Below are 21,144 nucleotides of genomic sequence, written 5' to 3'. Positions count from 1 at the left end.
TACCATTTGGCTGCCAGAGAATAATGGCCATCCCTTTCCAGTACTGCTGCCCAGCTGGTGTAGAGATCTTTTAGAACTGGATCTTCAGGACGCAGCCTGGCCTTGGCAATTGCAATGGCTTCCCTGAAACAAATGGTAAGGTGGGGGGGAAAGTCAGACAGCTTTATGATTTTACTGCATAACCTAGAATGCTTAAGCCCATCCTTCCTAAATAAAATCTTTTTTTAACAAACATTACAAATTAATCCCAACACTGCTTTGGAACAGAGGTCGCTTAAATAAGATGCTGAAAGGTCCACTAAGCCAGCAACTGTAAGCACTGCTCAAAATGCAATGACGCAAAGACTGTTGTTTAAAAGTTACATTGTGAACCACACTAGGGACAGCATTTACAGTCTAGGCATAGATTATCACCTGATCTCTCACTGCTAGAAGACTCGGAAGAATATGTGAACTGACACCACGGAAAGGAACTGGATTTGAGTGGGTGGCACCAGGCAAAGTGAAATGGTCTGTTCTGGTGATTAGAACAAGGATGGTTCATCCAAACAATTAAGTAGCTCACTTTCTGCTACAGTCAAGTGATAGGCGTGCATGTGTAAACCAGCCCAGCACCCCTGCAGGCTGTTGCCCAGTAGTTGAACCAGTAGCACTGAGTGAACACAGTCTGAAAGTCATTATCAGCCAAAAATGAGTAATACTCGATGCTGCTTAAGAATAGTAAATAACAATGTAAAAAATAAGATGGTTCTTTATGGTGTTGTTAAAATGTTAAATACCAACCCTGGAAAAAGCCCAATCTGTATGTGAATGGGAATGTATGCAGTTTATGTTGTGTTCTGTATTGTTAAAAACTAATAAAATGTTTTTTAAAAAGAACAGTAAAGTTGGCTACATCTAGTTCCTTATACAGCAATATTGCTCCTACTTATTAAAGTACCATTGCAAGACTAAAGGCAAAGGGCCATCTTTATCACTACGTGAACTTATTCTAGCAAAAAAGCATTAGCCACCTTTACAGTAATCAAGGGTATGGATTTGTTTACAACTGCATTTTGCAATTTCTCAACCCTTTTCAACTACAAGCCACTGGGCTTTGCATAACAGAAAACAAAACAGATACACAAAAGTGGAACTGAGAAAGGAAAGTGGTGGGAGGGAACTGTACCATTTTGTTCAATCACAAAAACACTGAGAACACAAGAGTCAGCTCCGACTGTTAAGCAAAGGGCAGCTAATTGGGAGAAACACAAAAGGAGTGAACACTTAGCTTCGTCATCAGCCAGTTATGGAGGCGAGGCAAAATGAAAAACACTGCCTCATGCACAGTGTATGGAAAGGTGCTAAATGGATATTTTAAGCGTGCACACTAAAATCTGAAATCAGTATCATAACACTTGTTCATCAGCCATCTTTGATAATCTAAGTCGGCAGGACAACCACTGCTTCACGTGGGAGTTTGGACTGCTCTCACCTTCCCTTCAAGGCTGTCCCCCCACCCCATTTTGAACCTCTCTACATTAAGACCCATCCAAAGCAACAGGAGCGTAGTGACCTGAAAAAACCGTGTGATTTCAGCAGCTCCACAGCCTCATACACTTTGTGGAGAGAGAGGAGGTGGGAGGCGGCCTTGACGTACTGCTCCTGAAAACACAGCTGCTTTGCGAAGGCTTCGACGGCCCACACCCAGGCTTGGTAGCCAGCTGAAGAGAGGGAGGATATTTATTACATTAATTATTATGCTAGCAATAACTGACCCACAAATCACTCCTTAGCAAATTCCGGCACGCAGGAACGGACTCCCCCTGCATGCCCCTCGAGTCATTACTTCGACACACAGTGGGCAGCATAGGAACAGACCCGCTCATGTGCCAAGCGTACCCATTGGGGAGAAAGCCACCAGCTGGTCCGTCAACTCTCCCCTTTCTGCCGCTGACTGGAGAGCACCCTTCAGATCTCCTTTCCAGACCATCAGCTGCTGAAATAACTCTGGGTGCCCATTCTCTTTATGGTTTTTTCCTGTTAGAAGACAAAACATTTCTATCGGTGAAAAAAAATATCCCTTGAATCTCAAGTCAGAGCAGACCATCCTGAAGAGGGGCACTTTAACCATGGGGGGGGGCAGTTGTCCCAGGCCTATCACTGTCAGGGACCCGTTGTCAGGCCTGCAGTAATGTCTCATCACCCTTTTGTGGGTGATCTGTCATTCAGGACACTGGTAAGGGCAGGTTCCAGCTTCCGCTACTGCATAAACACCAGCATCTGGGAACCCACCGGCCTCAGCAGCCACCGGCTCCCTCCTTCCTAAGGTCAGGTGGAAGGGGAGCGAATGGAAAAAGTTCCAGTTGTGCTTCTGGCAGCAAAATTCACAGGGAATTGAGTTCTGAGGCTTTCTGCCAACCTGTTTATTAGCATCCTGCTGCTATTCCCATCTGGATGGGACTTGCCTGGCTCTGAAGTTTACATCAAGAGCAGCCCAGCTAAAGCTCTCTGCAATCTTCTCTTCTCCGCAGCTACTTAAGAAGGGACTAACAGCGGTGCTGGGCTACCGAGCCATGACTTTAGAGGACTTCCTAGGTAGAAGAGAAAGCTTAGTAGTGTGGCATTGTGCCTTCCTTCCCTATACCTACTCCCATGCCAGGAGACTTTAATTTTGGGGAGGCAGGAAAAGAAGCCTCAAGGGCATGGATGAAAGACAGCATACGTCTTCAGGATTGGTGCTAGCATGGAAATACACATTCTCTGTCTCCTCCTCTCTGGGGCTGCTTTGTAAAGGAGGACAAGAGAGTGAGGGAAAGATGGAGTGAAGCCAGTTTCCTTTACTACTGCACCACATTTTCCAGACTTCAGTTCAGACACAAAATTAAGATTTGGGGGGGGGGGAGAGAAACCTCACAATGGTAAAATGAAGCAAAATTATTATTATTTGGTGAGAAATTTGGAGGGAGCTGTAGCAAAGGGCTATGTTCTACTGGAACAGGAGCCTGTTGCTGTCAAGGAACTGTGAGCTGTGCTTAAAAGAAGAGAGGCATTTGTGCTCAGACCTGCACAGGAGCCATGCTTTTGGCCACGGAACCCTCCTGCAATCTTGACTCTGTGTGTTAAGGATGCTGCAAATTTTGTGGCAGACATGTTCAAGAACTGAACATACCGTGTTTGGTTGTCATGAACACAGGTGAGCTAATCCCTGGACCTCCTGCTGAACATCTCTTAACAGCATCCAAGCGGAAGCTACTCCCCAAATTTCTCATTGAGCCCCCACACCTTGCAGGGATCCAGAGGAAAGAACAGAGGAGAGCAGAAGCAGATACTCAACTGAGATTAGCTGAGATTCTGCTCCTGTCTCTTTCCCCCCCCGCCCCGATTCACCTTCTGTCTCTGCAAAGCTGGGCTGCAGGAAGAGCTTGGGAAAGATCATTGCTTCTGATCTCCACCTTTGCTAAACCCCAGCCTTGCAGGGACACAGCAATTTTTTCTGAGGGAGGGGTATCTCAGAAGCCCCTTCCCAGGGCTTCTAGTCTCCCTTCTTTGAAAAGGGGATAGCTGGGATTCATCAATTGCTGGAAATCTGAAGCAGCGCTTCTGCTATCTAGCCCAAGCAACATTTAGGAGGGGTGCATGTGTGTTATCAGAAGCCTACCCCCAGGTTATCCTCCAGTCAGCAGGGAGTGGGCTGCTGATCCCCTCAGACTTTGGCAGGAACAGACTGTGCATACAAACAGGTCATGAACAGAGAAACAGCTCACTGATCAATTGGTTGCATGATCGCAACTGGCAAATCAACTGGTGCATCCTTACTTGTATTAGTTCAGAGAAAGGCACTTTGCATATGTTCACAGATAGTATATGTCAAAGATATTTTAAAAAACTAGTAGTTATGGTAAACTAAAAATCTTAACTTTTTACATGCAGAGGTGAGTCTTGATGGGTAGAACCAATTTAGACAATGAAGGAAACATGGTTTAAGATCCAGGGACTAACCTTCTGCTTCCATCAATCTGTATAACGCAGGTCTATCGGTGAACAGCCCCAAGCGGACATGATCCCCTGAATGAGAGGGTAAATCTTTCTCCTGATCTGCTGGTGAGATAATTGGGGGAGGGGGAGAACAGATTTTCTATTTGACACGCATACTTATGTACGACAGCCTCTTCCACTGTCATAGGTGGCATTTTACAATTCTTACTAACAGAGCACCATTTGTGCACAAAGAACTCTGAGAAGCTTGTCATTTAAAAGTATACTTTTACCTCCCTCCACAAGCAAGGTTTTCATACTCATATTATTCAACTTAAAGCCGTTCCAGTTGCAAGTTGTTACCCTGTTTGATCACTAGAACTAATTAATTCCCTTCTGTACCAATTACTACACATTAAAGAATAAACCTAGGATTCAGAGAGAATTTCCTCTTCAGTACTTTCTCAAATTAAAATTCCTATGATGATTTCACAAATGATACTAAAAATTCCTGTTCATTAAATTTATTAACAGAGTGAGTGTGGCATGTGAAGCGAGACACAGCTGTTATTATTTAAGTGACAGTGCCTAAAAAACTTTAGCCATTCAATTTAATACCAAATGGCAAGCATTTCCACATTCAAATACACTGAGAATTAGGAGAGATTTCCTACGCATCAGATCAGTTTTATCCTGCATAGCAACATTTCCCTAGAAAACAAAATCATTACATAAGAATGAATACATTTTTAATGACCACATGCAGCATCCAAGCACACAATTCCTAAGCACTTACTTCTATATAAGTCTGCAACACCAGCGTAATATGTTCACCGGTATAAGCATGCTGTTTTGAATGCTTAATTTGAAGCAAGAAGGATCAGGCTAAAAGTTAATTCAGGTTATCTTCGTAAAACATCTCAACATCAGAATATATACACTCTGAAGGAGCTTTGTTCTAACCCAACACAGAAAGGGAGGACCATCAGTATATCACTCCTGCTTGTACCTTTGGAGTGTGAGCAGGCCGCTAGTTTCATACAGTCCTGGTGCAGTTCCTCTTTTGATCTTTGGTCCATGGAAGCGCTAAGAGGCAGGATGGAGCGTGGCTTTTTCCTCTTCGTGGAAGAATCTGACCCTGAAGGGAGATAAAACAAGTCTCACAACAAGACCCCGAATTAGAGATCGCCATTCTCAAGCTTCCAGAAATCCCCTCTCAAATATGCTGGTGACAGGGATTAGTACCAGGACACATCTGCATGTTCAGGAAGGGGAGGTAGAGGAAGTTACCTCCACTTTTGAGTTACTGCCCACTGCACACAAAATTTAAGAATCAGAAACTAGACAGCTATTGTGCAAAACAGACTTGATTAGTTGCCAGAATGCACCAAACATCAAAAAAAAAAGGGGGGGGGGAAATCAGTGTGCATGGAGACTACTGGAAAAAGAAGAAGGGGATAAAAACTGCCCCAATTACAATTTCAGGAGCAGGGTGCAGTTCTGGGTATCTTGTATTTACGCTAGACGTCTACCAACCTGGTCTGATATGATCCTTCCTCAATGGAGAGGCTCTGAAGCTCACAGGAAGTTTTGGAATATCTTGTGTGCACGCAAGCGGTGGACATGTAGAGGAATCCTTATGGACTGCCACACCAATGTGAAAAAACAAAAGGAAAAAAAGGTTGTGCAATGTGCAGCAGAACGGTCACCTCTTGATAATCAGAAACAGCACAGAACCCCAAAGTGCAACGCTGGGCAAAAACAGCACGTTAAAAGCTAATAAGAAGCAGATGATCCTTTCACTCCCTCTGGCTCTCAAGGCTGGCTAAAAGCACACGACACATAAGGGAGCTGCAAAGAAGCCACCCTCACTGACGCAACTGAAATGGTCTGGCAAGCTGCTGAGGCAGGGAAGAAAGCGCAGAGACCCATTTGCAGCCCTTCTGCACTTGCACTGCCAGGCACACCTCAGAGCTTCCCTCACAGAACATGTACATTTAATTACGAGCAGAGGGGCTCTGCTTTGGCTGTTAAGTATTCATGCTCCTAAAAATGGATGACACAGAGAGACAGCCAGCGGTTTCTCATAACCACTTCCCTATTGGAAGTCTAAACATTGCTCTCTGGAATAATGTGAGATCATCATCTCCATTACTACACTTCCAGACTGCATGGGGGATAAATGAAGACCTGGCATTTGGAATACACATTAAATACCTTCTGTGGAAAGTCTCTCAGCTGGTTCCTCTTGCTCCTTTTCTCCCTCTTGGTCCGACAGCCCATTCTCCTCTAACAGAGTCTTCGTGGCATCCTCACCACCGTTCACTGAAATGTCCTGTGCTGAAGGCATCTTCTCCAACGGCTTTTTCTTTTTCTTGGCTTTTGGTTTGAGTGCGGAGCTTCTCTTTTTCTCCAGCTCAAGGCTCTTCTTACCTGATAAACAGCAATGGAAACCAACAACTGTTCTGAAAAGAGCTACTTACCTTTCTAAGGGTACTCGAGTTACCTGCTGAAGGCTGTCAAAAGGATACATGCTGGTGCAAAACTGGAGTTTACGCACTATGTCCACAGCAGTGATGGACGATGCTCACCATCTTTGTCTTGGCTTTCCTAGAACCTCTATCCCAAGGGACACCCTAGAGGAACATGCTGACCCTTCTCCCCGCCTTCTGCATTTGATCTGCTTCTCCACAGCCCTAGAGGAGCAATGCTGCCCCATGAACCTTATGTTGTCTTTATAACATTTCAGGGGCCTGAACTGCTGCTTCTGTGACTTGGTCTTCTTGAGCATCTCTGTGTTTGAGCAACCAGCCTATCTCCAGCCATCTCAGACTCCAGCGTTTCCCTTTGAAGTCCTTGCATTAGCAATGTACTGACCTTGGGGAGGCCGGCTGTATTCCTGCTTTGCAGGCACCCATTTATGAACACAGAAGTCATCGGCTCCTGTATAAATGCAGTCTGCTTCCACAGGTGACCATTGCACACACAGCAAGCGGCCTCGGTGTCCCCTGTAATTATGCAAAGGCTCTTCCTTTAGAACATCCCAAACCTGCAAACAAAACAAAACCTCTCACTTAAAACAAAGGCAATCAAGAGACCTGTAAGAGCTTTCCCAAAGCAGGTTATTAATTTATGGTGATTTCTTTGAAACGTACTCATCAAAATCAACCTGGCATCCAGAGAAACTTTGAAATGGCAATCTTAATTGAGAATACATAGTACACAATTGTATTTGGCTTGGTATTTCCTCCCTCTCCATTATCAAGAGAACAATCTGCCCAAAGGTAAACCTTTCCTCTTTTCAGCAGGTCACCTTAGTGGAGTCGCATTTGAACCACCAAGCAGGAGATCGGTAGAACCCTTGCAAAGCTCTAGATACCCGATAAGCTATTTTGACTCTTCCCCCACCCACTATTTTGGCTCTCCCCTCACCCACACCATTCACACTGAACCTTATTTTAAATATAGCCCTGGCAGGAATATTTCTACCAATTAAACTTCTCACCCTATTCATACCAAAGAACAATATGAAATTAGGAAGTACAAATGCAAAGTTCTGTTATATTTACTTTGGAAGTGTCTCTCTCTGGCAGATGCTGCCATATAATGTCAGTTTCCCATACATGCCTCCCCTTCACACTAAAAACAGACATGTATATTCTGTAGTTAAGTATCCTCTCCCAAATATGTAAGGTAGCATGAAAAAATATTACTCTCCCTGGTAAAAAGAGGTACTCCTCTATCTCTTAACAACTAGAGTTGTGGCAACAGCAAAAAAATAATTGGTGGCTACTTCCCACCCATACCTCAGCAGTGCCATCATAGGAAACAGAGACGAGTCTGCCATCATGGTGTGGGCTCCAAGACAAGCTGGTGATCTTAGCTGTATGCCCCACCAGAGTACGGAAGGGCTCCGTTATCATCACAGGCCTCTCTGGAGAGCTCTCTAAAGATAAAATACACGGAGATGGAAACAACCAGAAAATGTCACTAAATGCATTTCAAAGAATGAAGCTGGACAGAGGAAATACGTTATTTTCAGAGACAGCTCGAAGACTACTCTTAACATAAGTTCTCTCACAATATCAATCAGAATATATTTCAAACGCAGATTTATAAATTGTGAATTGAACCCAGTTAACGTTATACTGGAAAAACATGTTATAACCTGATGGGGGTATAGACGCCAGAACACATGGAAAAAGGAACAGCTTAGAAAGTTAATAGTGACTTGAACTTCCCTCCATCCTATCCACCCAGGTCTGCCAAGAGCCCAAATTACAACTTTGTATACACAAACCCAAAATCTTGGCTCAGTTTGGTCTCACAATTACACATTAATACAATCTCTGTATATCCATGGGATTCCTGGTTTTGTATTCAAGCTCTCAGCCTTCCCTATGTTGCAAAATCACGTGCTAGGTCTCTATTACAAAATCCAAATTCAACCCCCCGAGGGATATCCTTTCATTGCTTTAACACAAGGTGCCTCAACCCTAAAATTTTAAGAACAGAAAAAGTAATATTAAAGAACATAATAGTTCATTTCTGTTCATTAACATCAAACTTCAGAACAGAAGTTAGTTTCACATAAATGTTTACTACAGAGATGGCTTAAAACCAACCCTTCCCTCTGGGCATTTCAGAGATTATACAGCTCTCTCTCCTCAAAATGATTGGACAGAATACTCTGAATCCACACAGAAGACCATATGGCCAGAAGACAAAGAAGCATTGTACTCTGTACTGGCAAGATCTACAAAGAGTAAGCAATAGTCACCTATGACAGTCTTGATGTTATGCACATAAATAACAGCATTGTTTGAGCCAGAGGCGATCATGTAGTTCAATTCTGGTTGTGCCCCATGGTCATGGTGCCAACGAATAGCATTGATTAGTTTGTGATGTTGCTGGATGGTGCACAGCAATTTCAGTTCAGGAGCTTGAAATATTTCAATTGATCTAAAAAGGTTAAAAAGGAAACAGTCAAGAGTGGCCAGTTCACAGACTACATCACACAAAGAGCAGTGTTTCACCTATTCTCTTAGAAGCACATATGTAATATCAACACTACCACTTGTAATCCTGAAAATTTTAATGCAATCCAGGTGCAAATTATAGCACATATCAACTCACATGACCACATGAAGCTGCCTTATATTGAATCAGATCATTGGTCTATCAAGGGGAGTACTGTCTATTCTGACTGGGAGCAGCTCTCCAGGGTCTCAGGCAGAGGTATTTCACATTCTTTATGTGGAGATGCCATGGATTGAATCGGTGACTTTCTGCATGTAAAAAAGGTGGTGAAATGCTGAACGCCCCCCCCCCAACTTCACACGTGGTCTAACTAGCCTAAAACCCTACTACTCCAAATGGCAGTTACATAAGCAAGTGGCAAGTGAAAGACCTGTCCTTCCATCCATCACATTTTCTATGCAGCTTAACTTATAACCACTGATAGGTTCCAACTGGACTTCCACTTTACAACTGTTTAGCTTGAAAGCACATAGCCAGGCCCCCTCTCAGAACGTTCCTTCCAAATGGCAAAAGTTTAGTCCCACGTACATGGCCTGATGATTCACAACTTCACTGACTGGGCAAAACACTTTGTTGCTAGCTTTAAATCTGCTATTATTTAACTGGGAGATTGAAAGATAAGAACCAATGAATGACCCTACAGAATCTCTATCCCACCCTGCCTAGGCCGTCTACCAAACAAGTCAGCATATTAGCTGCTATATTGACATAAGAGTGTTTTTCCTTCCAAAACACTAACAGAAATGAAAATCACACTTAACACAAATGGCTTTCATCACGCTGATCCTAAACTTCACAAAATTAAAATTTAAACACATACCCATCTTCATTACCAATAGCCAAGATCGTGCCATCTGGTTTCCAGCTGATTTCTGTGTGAGCTGGTAATTTGTGCTAGAAGAAAGCAAAGAAACCTTAAAACCCTAACAGTTCTGACAATGACTTCCCCAAATCAGACAAAAACGCTCAGGAAAGAGGAATGAGTTGCAAAGATGGGATAAATCCCTTCAATCACTGCTGATTCTTGTATCGTTTTCATGAGTGAACAATTTAGGTCTGCCAAAATTCCAGCTACTGCCATGCACTAGCAATGACAGGAAAATGGAAAGAGCCATTCTCCCACAAAGAAACATAAAAAAACGTACTGAGTAACTACGAAGTTTTCTGAATATCATAATGACTATGGTCACAAATGGAATATGCAACAATCTGGAGACACAAGGTGGCCTACAAAGAATGGGTACAGTAGAGGTAGGAAAACCTGTTAGATGTTCCTCCACAGTGAAACAGTACAAAACAACTGAGCTCTGGGGCTACATGACTATGTTTTCCGTTCATCTTAACCCTGCTCCCCAACAATCTGGCTCCACAAGTACCTGGAACAAGGCCGCTCTGGTCCTTAAATACTGCAAAGTTTCTTCAGAACCCATTCTCTAGTTCCCCATCTCCTCTGCACCATCTACCCTTCCTTTAAGAGTCTTCTTTCTCAGTCCATTGCCTATTCTACACACTTCCTTGAGCATTTTTGTCTCTGGACTCTGTTCCTAAACTTTACAGCCCCCAGAGGCATCTTCCCAGCTGCTGGACTGCCCCAGTACAAGGTTTTAATTTTTGTTAACTGACTCTTTCCTCACAGAAGCTGGACTACCAACTGTGTAGTTCCCTTAGCAACTCAAGATTGTATGTCACCACATCAACTCAGTCCATCAATGTCATTATCTTATCACAAGTACTAAACAACACAGATGGAGCAGAAATAATTTCTATCATGCTCCAAGAATTCCCGCTCACTTCGATCAAATTTGTTTCTCGGATAACTTTATTGATGTCGTGGGCTTCCCCGTTAAGTTTCCAAGGATTGTGTTGGAAGACGACTCCTTCTCCTGCACAGCTATATAAGGTTACTGAAGGTTTCTCACCATCTCTTCCTAAGAGAAAGAGAGAATAGTGCTAAATGCAAGAAAGTGAATAAAGCAACCACAGTCGCAATTATTTCTGAGAGCTAACCTTGAATAAAAAATCGGTTCAAGGAAGTGCACATCAGCATAGCAGAATGTATTAAGCTCTTTTGCACTCGTGGGCCTATCACCCACTAGAGGCAAACGGTAGCTTTGCACAACACAGCCCAAGGCACTAATCTCTAGGTACAAGCAAACACTGGAAGAAGGAACCGTCAACTGACACCTCCCTGCCACTCGTGGTCACAGCAAACGGTGTTTTAAGAACTGTACTTGAAATCCCTTTACAAATGGATTATCATGCACTTCCTAGATTGTAATGCTGTCAGATTGATTATATATTGCCATCAATGTACAAGGTGCTTCACTGGGTAATCTAAGGTAGAGAGTTGCTTCCCAAAGAGCTTAAAATCTTAACTTGAACGTGTGTGTGTGTGTGAGAGAGAGTGAAGTGCCGTTCAGTCGCTTCCAACTCATGGCGACCCTATGAATCAATGTCCTCCCAAACGTCCTATTGTTAACAGCCTTGCTCAGATCTTGCAAAACCGAGAGCCGTGGCTTCCTGTACTAAGTCAATCCATCTCATATTGGGTCTTCCTCTTTTCCTGCTGCTTTCAACTTTTCCTAGCATTATTTTCCAGTGACTCTGGTCTTCTCATAATGTGACCAAATTCCAATAGCCTCAGTTTAGTCATTTTAGCTTCTAGGGAGAATTCAGGCTTGACATGATCTAGAACTCACTTATTTGTCTTTTTGGTCACCCATGATATCCACAAAACTCTCCTCCAACACCACATTTCAAACAAATCTACTTTCTTTCTGTCAGCTTTCTTCATTGTCCAACTTTCACATCTATACATAGTAACGGGGAATACTATGGCATGAATTAACTTGATCTTGGCTGCCAGTAACACATACACTTAAGAATATTTTCTAGCTCCTTCATGGCTGCCCTTCCCAGTCTCAATCTTCTTCTGATTTCTTGGTTGCAGTCTCCCTTTTGGTTGATGATGGAGCCCAGGAATAGAAAGTCTTGAACAATTTCAGTTTCCTCGTTGTCCACCTTAAAGTTAAGTAACTCCCCAGTAGAACTTGAATATGGACGTGAGGAAAATGGCAGCAGGAAAGACGTAAGGATAATAAGAACTATGAGCAAAACAAATGCAGTTACATGAAGTTGGGCTTTCTTTTAGCTGAAGATAAGGACTAAAAAGGATCACTATCAATCAGTACGGTGCTGAATTAGGGATTCCTCACAATTCAAACTAAGGTAGCACAAAAGCCTCATATGGGACTGCCTCATCAGGGCTTCCTTAACCAAACTACTGCAACTAATAGCAAAAAATCATTACTGAAATAGCCATTTTATCTTCAAATCAGCACTCTAAGGCTGACCTGAGAAGGCTGGGATCCACTTCAATAGAGCCCAGCAATTTCAAGGAAGCGTCTTCTTCCATATTATGTAACTTGCTTCCATATTGTAGTCTCACTTCTCTGGTAAGTGTAGCTGTTGACTCTAGGGTCCCCCCCCTTTTTAAATGAATGTGTGAATGTGTCTACCTCATTTATAGTCCACCTTAATCATGGAGACTTAAGCTAGAGTATACTAATTAAAATAATGCAGTAATAATAGAGATCATACAACCAACAGTGAATAGGGCTGAGTTACACACTTAGAGATGCACTAAAACAGAATCCAGGAGCAAAGAAAGTGGAAGTGGAGCTGAGGTATCCCAAGCCCAGTTGTTCTCGTGGACCAGATCACTCTATTTATACAGCCCATGCAAAACACTGGAAAAAAAAATACTGCAGCTGTACCAATTGGACTCACCAAAAGATAATGGTGGAACAGGAGGCCCCCAGGCTAATGCATACACAGTTTTCTTGTGGTAGGAGCTGGAGATCTGTGGGGGCCTAATGGGAAGAGAACAAACATCACCTTTACACAGCTCTCATTGACCGTGCATTATCAGACTTATAATTCAAGCAAAGGTCTTAGTACTACACATAAAAGGTAAAGAAAATACTTCGGCACAATGCATAGACACTTGAATAGCAGCCCATTCATGACTTCTTTGAATTTCTCATCTCTAGGCTCTACGACTGTCTATCACTCTGTTTGCATGTGAAGCTGCCTATGCCTATCCAGGGAATATTAGTGTGATTGGTAGCTTTTAGATACATTTTCCCTATTAAAAGATATGTATGGATACACCGGGGGGATATATACATATATATATATATATGTGTGTGTGTGTGTGTGTGTGTGTACACACATATAAACACTCAACTCCATCCAGGCAGCCCTCAGAACACAAGAAACTGCTTGGACTGCAGCCAAAAGATGGTTAAGAAGACTATATTGTACTATGATCTTAAATACCAAAAATCCTGCTGGGCAGGTGCCAAAGTTTGAGGATCTAGAAGAACTAGCCCATTAGTTCACATCTGAGACATCAATGAAAAGAGTTGAGCAAACAAGGCTTGGGAGCGTATTGGAGTGATGGATTATTGGATAAGAATGACCTTTGAGAATACAGATGAAGAAACAGAGGCAGGTAGGTTTGGACAAGGTTTGCATGAAAAGTCCAATCCAGGGGACTGGAAGGAAAGAGTTTTGTATGTCTGAGATAGCTGCATACATTTTGTGATTTCTGTCCAGCTGCACCCCACTGAATTCAGATAGCTTTCTCCCACCTCCACATGATTTTGGGTAGCAGGATGCTGTGTCCAATAAAATTTTTGTGGGGCATAACTCAATAGCTGGGATTTGCTAAACATATGGTCTGACAGATTACCATATTAAAAAAGGTAAAGGTCCCCTGTGCAAGCACCGGGTCATTCCTGACCCATGGGGTGACGTCAAATCCTGACGTTTACTAGGCAGACTTTGTTTATGGGGTGGTTTGCCATTGCCTTCCCCAGTCATCTTCCCTTTACCCCCAGCAAGCTGGGTACTCATTTTACCGACCTCGGAAGGGTGGAAGGCTGAGTCAACCTTGAGCCGGCTACCTGAAACTGACTCCCGTCGGGATCGAACTCAGGTCATGAGCAGAGCTTTGGACTGCAGTACTGCAGCTTACCACTCTGCGCCACGGGGCTCTTCATTACCATATTTACAGGAGATTTTTTTCCCTTCCAAATCAAGTTGGCTATCATTATATTTTTCCATGGTTCTAAGAGACAGAACTATGTATATTTTTACCTGCCTCAAGTTTTGCAGTATACTTTGGCCTGTTTTGTAAATAAATGATTGTTGGAGTGGGGGGTAGTGGCCCCTTCCAACTATATATTAGTTTTTAAACACCACAGTGGACAAGAGGATGTTAGGTTACTATACAAGATGAGACTCACGTCAGCAACAGCTAAAGGAATTTAAAGTGTGCCCGTGACAACACAACCTGGGGTCAAATTTCTTACTAATATTAGCATGCAGAAGTAGTTGCAGTAGCCTCTTTATAGCAGCTTCTCCATGACCAGGCTGTCAATTTAAAAGCTGCTGACCATGTAATTTGCTCCAGTGCTTTGGGAAGCTCCCATCTCAAACCACCAGCAGCCACCAGAAATACATGACACCAAGATGAAAACGCAGCATGCAATAGGAATAATATGGAGGCTGTTTCCAGCTCCCAATGCATAGTAACTGCAATGCCAACCAGGCTTTGGTTCATGTCTTTCAACCTCTTCATTAACACAATTTAACTTCCCTCTCCCATAATATTTGTCACATGGGGACTGGGAGGCTTATGATAGGGAACCATGTTCACATTCTACAATCTCTTTGCATAGGGTGTATTTTTAAAGTTTTTGATTGGTTTAGGAACAGCCCCTCTCCCTGCCCCAGGATTGTTTAAGTAGTAATTTCTTACTTGTTAGAATAAGTGTCGTACACACCAACTTTCCCATCATCTGTCCCAAAAGCTAAACAGCCTTCCTTGGTTGGATGCCAGCACAACTGTAACCAACAAGAGAAAAATGTTTCAACTTTATGTTACCCAAGACTCATGAACACTATTGTGCGCCTTGCTATTTTGACTCAGTAGATTACCAAAGGGTAAAAACTGACAAGGCAGTCCTTGGGAATCAATTTGTCATTATTTAGGCATTTTGAGATACTGCTGCAAATATCCCACGCACTGGACTCTCTGATTAGGAGCCAAACAATTACATTTCCCCCTGTTTGAACAATTTTTTAAAAACCGGGTGCATAAGGAAAACTCCTAATCACACCCTCTCAGAGGTCCAGGGAGGCCCAAGCCGCTTCTAACTTCTGAGGTCCCTAGCCATACTAAAAATGATGAAGATACATTAAATATAAAATAAGGCACCCAAAAAAGTGTGACAAGCATCCGTATCACTTAACAAAAATTATGTATTTTACTAAATCACATCTTTTATTCATTGACATTTGCAACTCTTAAGAAGTTTTATCAGGTATATCGCATTTTGATCTGACAGCAATACGCATTAAAAAAAGCTGTGAATGCCAAAAAATTAACAGGTATCTGAATGTTATGTCTGCTTTGAGATTGAAGTCCAGGATAAATTGCCCTGCTCCTAACAGTGGGGTGTATCCAACCATCCATGACTTCATAGAGTGGTACTTTTCTGTTTCTCCCTCCTGTCACAGCCCAGTGAACCCCCAAAGTAGTGTTCTAGGAGGCCAGTAGATCCTCAGGAACAGCATAGGGACAAAGTGTGAATCTGCTGGAGGTGTGGGAATCTGCCCCTCTTCTGAAAATGAAAATGCTGTTCCATTGGAGGAACTACATGGCTTCCAAAATATTAGGAAATCCAAACTTAGGTGTTTCATGAGCCTTGCAATGTAATCCTAAAAGCCACACTTCTAAAAAGCATTGTGCACACATGGCCAACAAGGCAGCATATTGTACAGACTCCTCAATCAATTTAAAATAAACAGACTTGCAGCACACTTACAGCTGTGACCTTGGATTTAATGCCTTGCCAGAAGGTTTTCACATCGTAGTGATTGTTTATTGACAAGGTGTTCCACACTCGTATCATGCTGTCCCCAACTCCTATAGCAAGGCAGCCTGTATCCACTGGGGAGAACGCCAGGCTATAAACAAAGCCCCCAAGAGAAGGCATTGTCCAACAGCAGTTTAAAGTTGCCAGGTCCCAACATTTCACCTGAAGAGAAATTACAAATTGTGTTACAAATTCATGCATAACAAAAATATGGAAAGGTTCAGGGGCAAACTCCCCCTCTCTGGCAGTCTCCAACACATGTCAGGGATGCTCTAGGTTGATCTTGCATTGAGCAGGGGGTTGGACTACATGGCCCATATGGCCCCTTCCAACTCTTATGATTTTATGAAATGTTTCTCCAGAAGGATGCTATTTACAAATGAGAGCATGGCAGAGAAGCAATTAGTTTCAAGGGTAAGGAGCTAGTGCAGCAGCCTGAAATTTAGGGAACCCTCAGGGGACACTGAAAGGAGTGGCAACCGCATGTGTGATTGGGGACCAGATGTGCTTCATCACACAATTGACATGGTAGGTTATGAGGCTCTCATACAGGTACTGAAATGTTCATCACCCCTCAAAAAGGTGACGGGGGCATAAACCACACTAACTGGACAGCTCCACGGTACACCTGCATCATATGTAATGTCATTTTTATGCTGTGAAAAGGAACGTCCCTGCCACTTAACCATGTAAAGAATGTGGGAACTTAGATTATGCTGGGGCACACAACTGGAGCCAAGGTTTTCCCATCTGTAAAAATGAGATAAAATTATCACCTAACTTTCCAAACATGGCATGTAAAAAGACCACAACATACATCCAATACAGAAAACCCTATAAACCAAATGTAAATATTGTACATGAAAGAGTTTGCTCTACTCTGAAGCTTTCTATTACGTTAGGAGATTGAGACAAACACAAGACAGCTAAATCCCCTCATCCTTTATGTATGAAACAGAGGAAGAGGCAGACTTTCTCTTTTTTGTGCTGGACTGAACACCCCCCCCCCGCCCAAAGTTCTTTCCAATGAGTGGAAAACTCATAAAGTCAGGGATCTCTCATGTCATGCTCAGATTAAGAAGATGGTCAGTGGAAACAGTTCATAACCACTGACCAGTATCTAGCAGGCCTACTCATTCACAAAGTACTACAAACAATGTTCATACACTTGTAGAGTACATTAAAAGATATGAGTTCTTACATCCCTATCCATTGAAATGGAGAGAAGTAGCTCTCTGCTTTCTGACTGTAGAGAACACAAGTTGAACACTATTCTAGAGTGGTTTTGTCCTTCAGATGAAGAACCTAGAATCACCCACTTCCGTTTCCCAGGTTGGGCCAAATCCCACTGCAGCAGTTCACCTCTGAAAAGAAAGACAGGGAAACATGAGAGAACCATATACAAACACACACAAACAGCAGTAAATGAAATTTACATGGGACTCTTATTTTAGAGAGAGAATAAGTCACACCAAACATTTTCATCTCATTCTGTAAATGGGACAGGCTGCTGAGAGGATGCCAACTCTCCCATAAACCTCCAGAAACACAGAAGTTACAGTATGCCCCAGATTGGTTTTTCTAAATGATCATGAAGCCCCCATTTTTAGTACAGTTACTACAAAGTGCATCAAGTTACTCAACAGGCTACTCACCCAAAGCAGCTGGAGAAGATCTGTGCGGGCTGGGTTCGGGGCCAGTGCACAGTCAACCAGAGGCGCTCTTTGACAGCAGACTCCATGCTTCCACCTCTCTTTTTTAAAAAGGGCAACTTCAGAGTCATTACCGCTACAGAAACAAAAACAGTTATTTTAAAGTGTCAAACGAGAGTCCGGCAGGCTCCACTAATACTAGGCCAAGGGGGAGACAGACAAAGACTGGCCTTGACCACAGCTGTTTTTCAGAATGTTACAATGGTCATCTCTCTTTCGAAGAACAATGCACTGCAAGTAACCAAAGAGGTTATGAAATATTCTGGCGTCAGTCTTTAGAATCCAATCTAATTCATATCCCATGACTACCCAGAGTAGGACCGATTCTTAGGACTGGCCAGGAACTTGCCTATCATAAGGAAAGACCTTTTGAGTTCTCTTAGCCTCTGATAACACCAGTAATTACATTGTGATGGTCAATGTGATCCATCTGTGAGGTGATCCATCTGTGAGGTAATATTCCTTAAACAGCCACATGGAGATTAAAAACTGTTTGAATGAACTAAAGCAATATATTGAACACTAATCACAGTGCTGCTTGGTGACTGAATGTTCCCTTACAACATTCAATCATTGCAGGGCACAGCCCTCAATCTCTATGGAAAACTTCCAAGTTTATTTGTTTTGTTCCAGGTTCAAAGTGAACCCCTGTATTAACATTTTTTTAAAAATCTGATCCCTCTAGATCTGATTAAACAAAACATTAAGTAGATACACAGAACACTGGCATATTCCATAGAAATCAGTCCTGTGTAAACATACCTCTCATTCCTATTCTATGTAAGTTGACATTTAGAAAAAAGATGAAGGTTCAAGGCTTCTTACCCTGCACTTTCCCAAAAGAGCAGAAAGCAGATTTCATTGAACTATATATCTGAGAGATTCAAAGGATACAGGGTGCAACCAGCTATTACACATTCGTGCTCTCCAAAGGCATGTTGTAAGACACCTCTGAGCATCCCGAGGAATAACTGTTGCAAACTCTACTCCATTTGTTCTTGGATTTATTCTGGGCATAAAGCCATTTATTCATAAGTTACCCTTAAATACTGACAACTAGGTTTGTTAGAATAGTGAAAAAAATGCATGTTTGTATATTTATACAAACAAAACTACCAGACCTATTGTGTCAAAACACCTGCAACAATGATATAAAGTTTAAAATTTGCAACATGACTTCATATAAACAAGGCTTTGAAGCCAATACTAAGCAGGTTTACTCAAAAATAAGTCCTTTATTTAATGAGGCTTACTCCCAAGGAAGTGTCCTTGCAGTCTTTATCACACTTATTCAGGCTTCCTGCATGTTGAAGAATGCTAACTGATTACAATTACTATTTTGTTTTTTAAACAGTAACTAACATGAAGTGTGAAAGAAACAATTTTTTGGCGGGGGGGATTCTATATGCATCTTCACATTAACATCTCTCTAAACTTACCTCTGCTTCGAGTATAACTCCACACACGGATAGTCTGATCTTTGCTTCCTGAAGCCAAGTAACACCCTTTTGTTACAGCTGCTTTCTCTTCCAGAAGACATCCATTAATAGCATCTTCTACCAAAAGAACCATAAAATTAAGCCACAAGAGCACTTTCTTTTTAAATCGCTGCTGCTTTCATTTATCCCATTTAATACTTTTGTGGTGGCTATTGTATGCCATAAGCCACCCCGACAGCCAGGAAAAGCAGGGGTAAAATAAAATAAAACCATTTGCATTTTTGGGAGGCTGCTTTAGATCAGCTGATATACGCAAGGGGTCCACCACAAAATTATATATTGCTCGATACAGCTTGGAGAAGTGCATACAAGCACGTGTATGTACCTTGGCCCTCTTCTTGCCGGGTGCAGAGACCTTCCTCGCCGAGCACAGGGCACCAGGCCAGGGAGTGTATTCCGTCATCATGACCTCTCAGGCGACGAACAACTTCTCCCTTCCTGCTGATGTCAATTATAACCACAATCCCATCTTTATACCTTGAAGTAAAAGAGGCATTCTCAGTTAATAAAGGTATATCGACTTTTGTCAGTGACAGATCACAAGACAGGGGTGACCAGCTGACAGAACAGACTCCGGCAATTATGACTTCTCAAAAACTGGACTATGTTTTTCATAGAGATTCTGTAAGAGGGAAAACAGAAAGGAATTAAGAATTGCCTTAGTGTTTCACATATTAATGACTACTCCATGAAATTGTTCGCAAAGGGGCATTTCCTCCCTTTTTCTTTTTTAAAAATGCTTTTTTGCCCCTCTGCTGTGGCTGGGAAGCCTCTGAGGAGGCAGCATGGCTGCACCTCTCCCGGCTGCCATGGATTTACCGCCCCCCCCCCCCCCAGCAAGAGATCATTTTTTGTGTTGCTCATTCTGTAGAGCCAAATACACATGTAGCCTCATTAGTACTTACCCAATGGCCATCAAGTTATCATGGTGTGGAGAACAAGTGAGACAAAATATAGTCCTGGGTTCTGGAAAGAACTGTTGGCTGTCACTTCGATTGTGCCAGTAGCAAATCACTACTCCTTTCTCATCACCAGACACAACTAAATCTTTCACGTGGGGTGACCAATGCAATGCAGAAATTGTATTCTGGGGGGGGGGGAAGCAAGAACAAAAGGCGGATTAAGGGGGATGTGTGCAGGTTCACTCTTTCTGTAGAACAGGATTCAGTGGGGGTAATCCCAGCCCCCTTGAGAAATGCCAGCTATCCCCCTAAGTTGGCAACCTAAAGGCAGAAGAGATGGGGAGAAAATGACACCTCTGGCAACACACCTTTTTTGGCAGACCATTTTATGGGTAGGGGCTGAGGCAGTGGCCCCTCAAGTTTCACTTGCTTTTCAACACAGCACTCCAGGAAAGCTAACCACTAACCATGGCAAAGAACATTTCATTTATATCCTATCTTTGTTCCAACACAGAACTCAAGGTTGCACATACAGATTCCCAAAAGGAATCCAACAAATTAGTCTACAAATCATACAGTAGCAATGGGACCAAGATTGCCTAGATGAGTATTCCAATGCAAACCATATTATGGGCTTTTCCTGGCCCAAACACAAGATCCAGTCCTATGAAACACAACAGCTTTTCCAAAGGCTGGAAATCCAGAAAAGTATACATTTTTCTCATAAAAGCACAGCAAGAGACCTGAAACATTCAGACCACCACGGCTTCTCACAGGGACCATGGTACAGAAAAGCATAAAGTGAGATCAGCATGCACAGGAAGCATTCTAGTTTTCTTACTCTCCATGGCACCCCTCTTGCGTACAGCCATTCAGTTTTTGAAATTCAGGGTGTCAACATGCCAGTCTCTCTTCATAATGCTGTACCCCTTCTGCCAACCTACCTAAATTGCCCTGCATCTCACCCTCCCATTTTTGCTGGAACCCCGTAAAAACCTGGAAAAGCACTACTGAAAATTTATCTATGTTCAGAGGAACAAATAACAAAGAGGAAGAAACCAGAAAGATATTTGGGGGACTGAAATTC

At 42.7% G+C, this 21,144-nt stretch overlaps 1 protein-coding gene across 1 annotated transcript in view; it reads right to left on the bottom strand.

The window, feature by feature from the left end:
- GEMIN5 (gem nuclear organelle associated protein 5) overlaps nt 1–21,144 on the bottom strand; it is a 36,503-nt gene that overhangs the window by 12,309 nt on the left and 3,050 nt on the right. The window contains exons 3-22 of the mRNA XM_056860194.1: nt 20,061–20,242; nt 19,481–19,632; nt 19,096–19,212; nt 17,600–17,732; nt 17,146–17,308; nt 15,894–16,106; nt 14,825–14,910; nt 12,787–12,869; nt 10,789–10,925; nt 9,818–9,891; nt 8,738–8,919; nt 7,764–7,903; nt 6,835–7,006; nt 6,175–6,390; nt 5,494–5,601; nt 4,967–5,095; nt 3,982–4,077; nt 1,882–2,019; nt 1,556–1,703; nt 4–123 (exon numbers count right to left, since the gene is read on the bottom strand). Coding sequence (XP_056716172.1) covers nt 4–123; nt 1,556–1,703; nt 1,882–2,019; nt 3,982–4,077; nt 4,967–5,095; nt 5,494–5,601; nt 6,175–6,390; nt 6,835–7,006; nt 7,764–7,903; nt 8,738–8,919; nt 9,818–9,891; nt 10,789–10,925; nt 12,787–12,869; nt 14,825–14,910; nt 15,894–16,106; nt 17,146–17,308; nt 17,600–17,732; nt 19,096–19,212; nt 19,481–19,632; nt 20,061–20,242 — 2,789 coding nt within the window. The remainder of the gene's footprint in view (nt 1–3; nt 124–1,555; nt 1,704–1,881; nt 2,020–3,981; nt 4,078–4,966; nt 5,096–5,493; nt 5,602–6,174; nt 6,391–6,834; nt 7,007–7,763; nt 7,904–8,737; nt 8,920–9,817; nt 9,892–10,788; nt 10,926–12,786; nt 12,870–14,824; nt 14,911–15,893; nt 16,107–17,145; nt 17,309–17,599; nt 17,733–19,095; nt 19,213–19,480; nt 19,633–20,060; nt 20,243–21,144) is intronic.

Source organism: Euleptes europaea, chromosome 1 (assembly GCF_029931775.1).
Source record: "Euleptes europaea isolate rEulEur1 chromosome 1, rEulEur1.hap1, whole genome shotgun sequence".
NCBI lineage: Eukaryota > Metazoa > Chordata > Lepidosauria > Squamata > Sphaerodactylidae > Euleptes > Euleptes europaea.
This window is presented reverse-complemented; position numbering and strand designations above follow the sequence as displayed.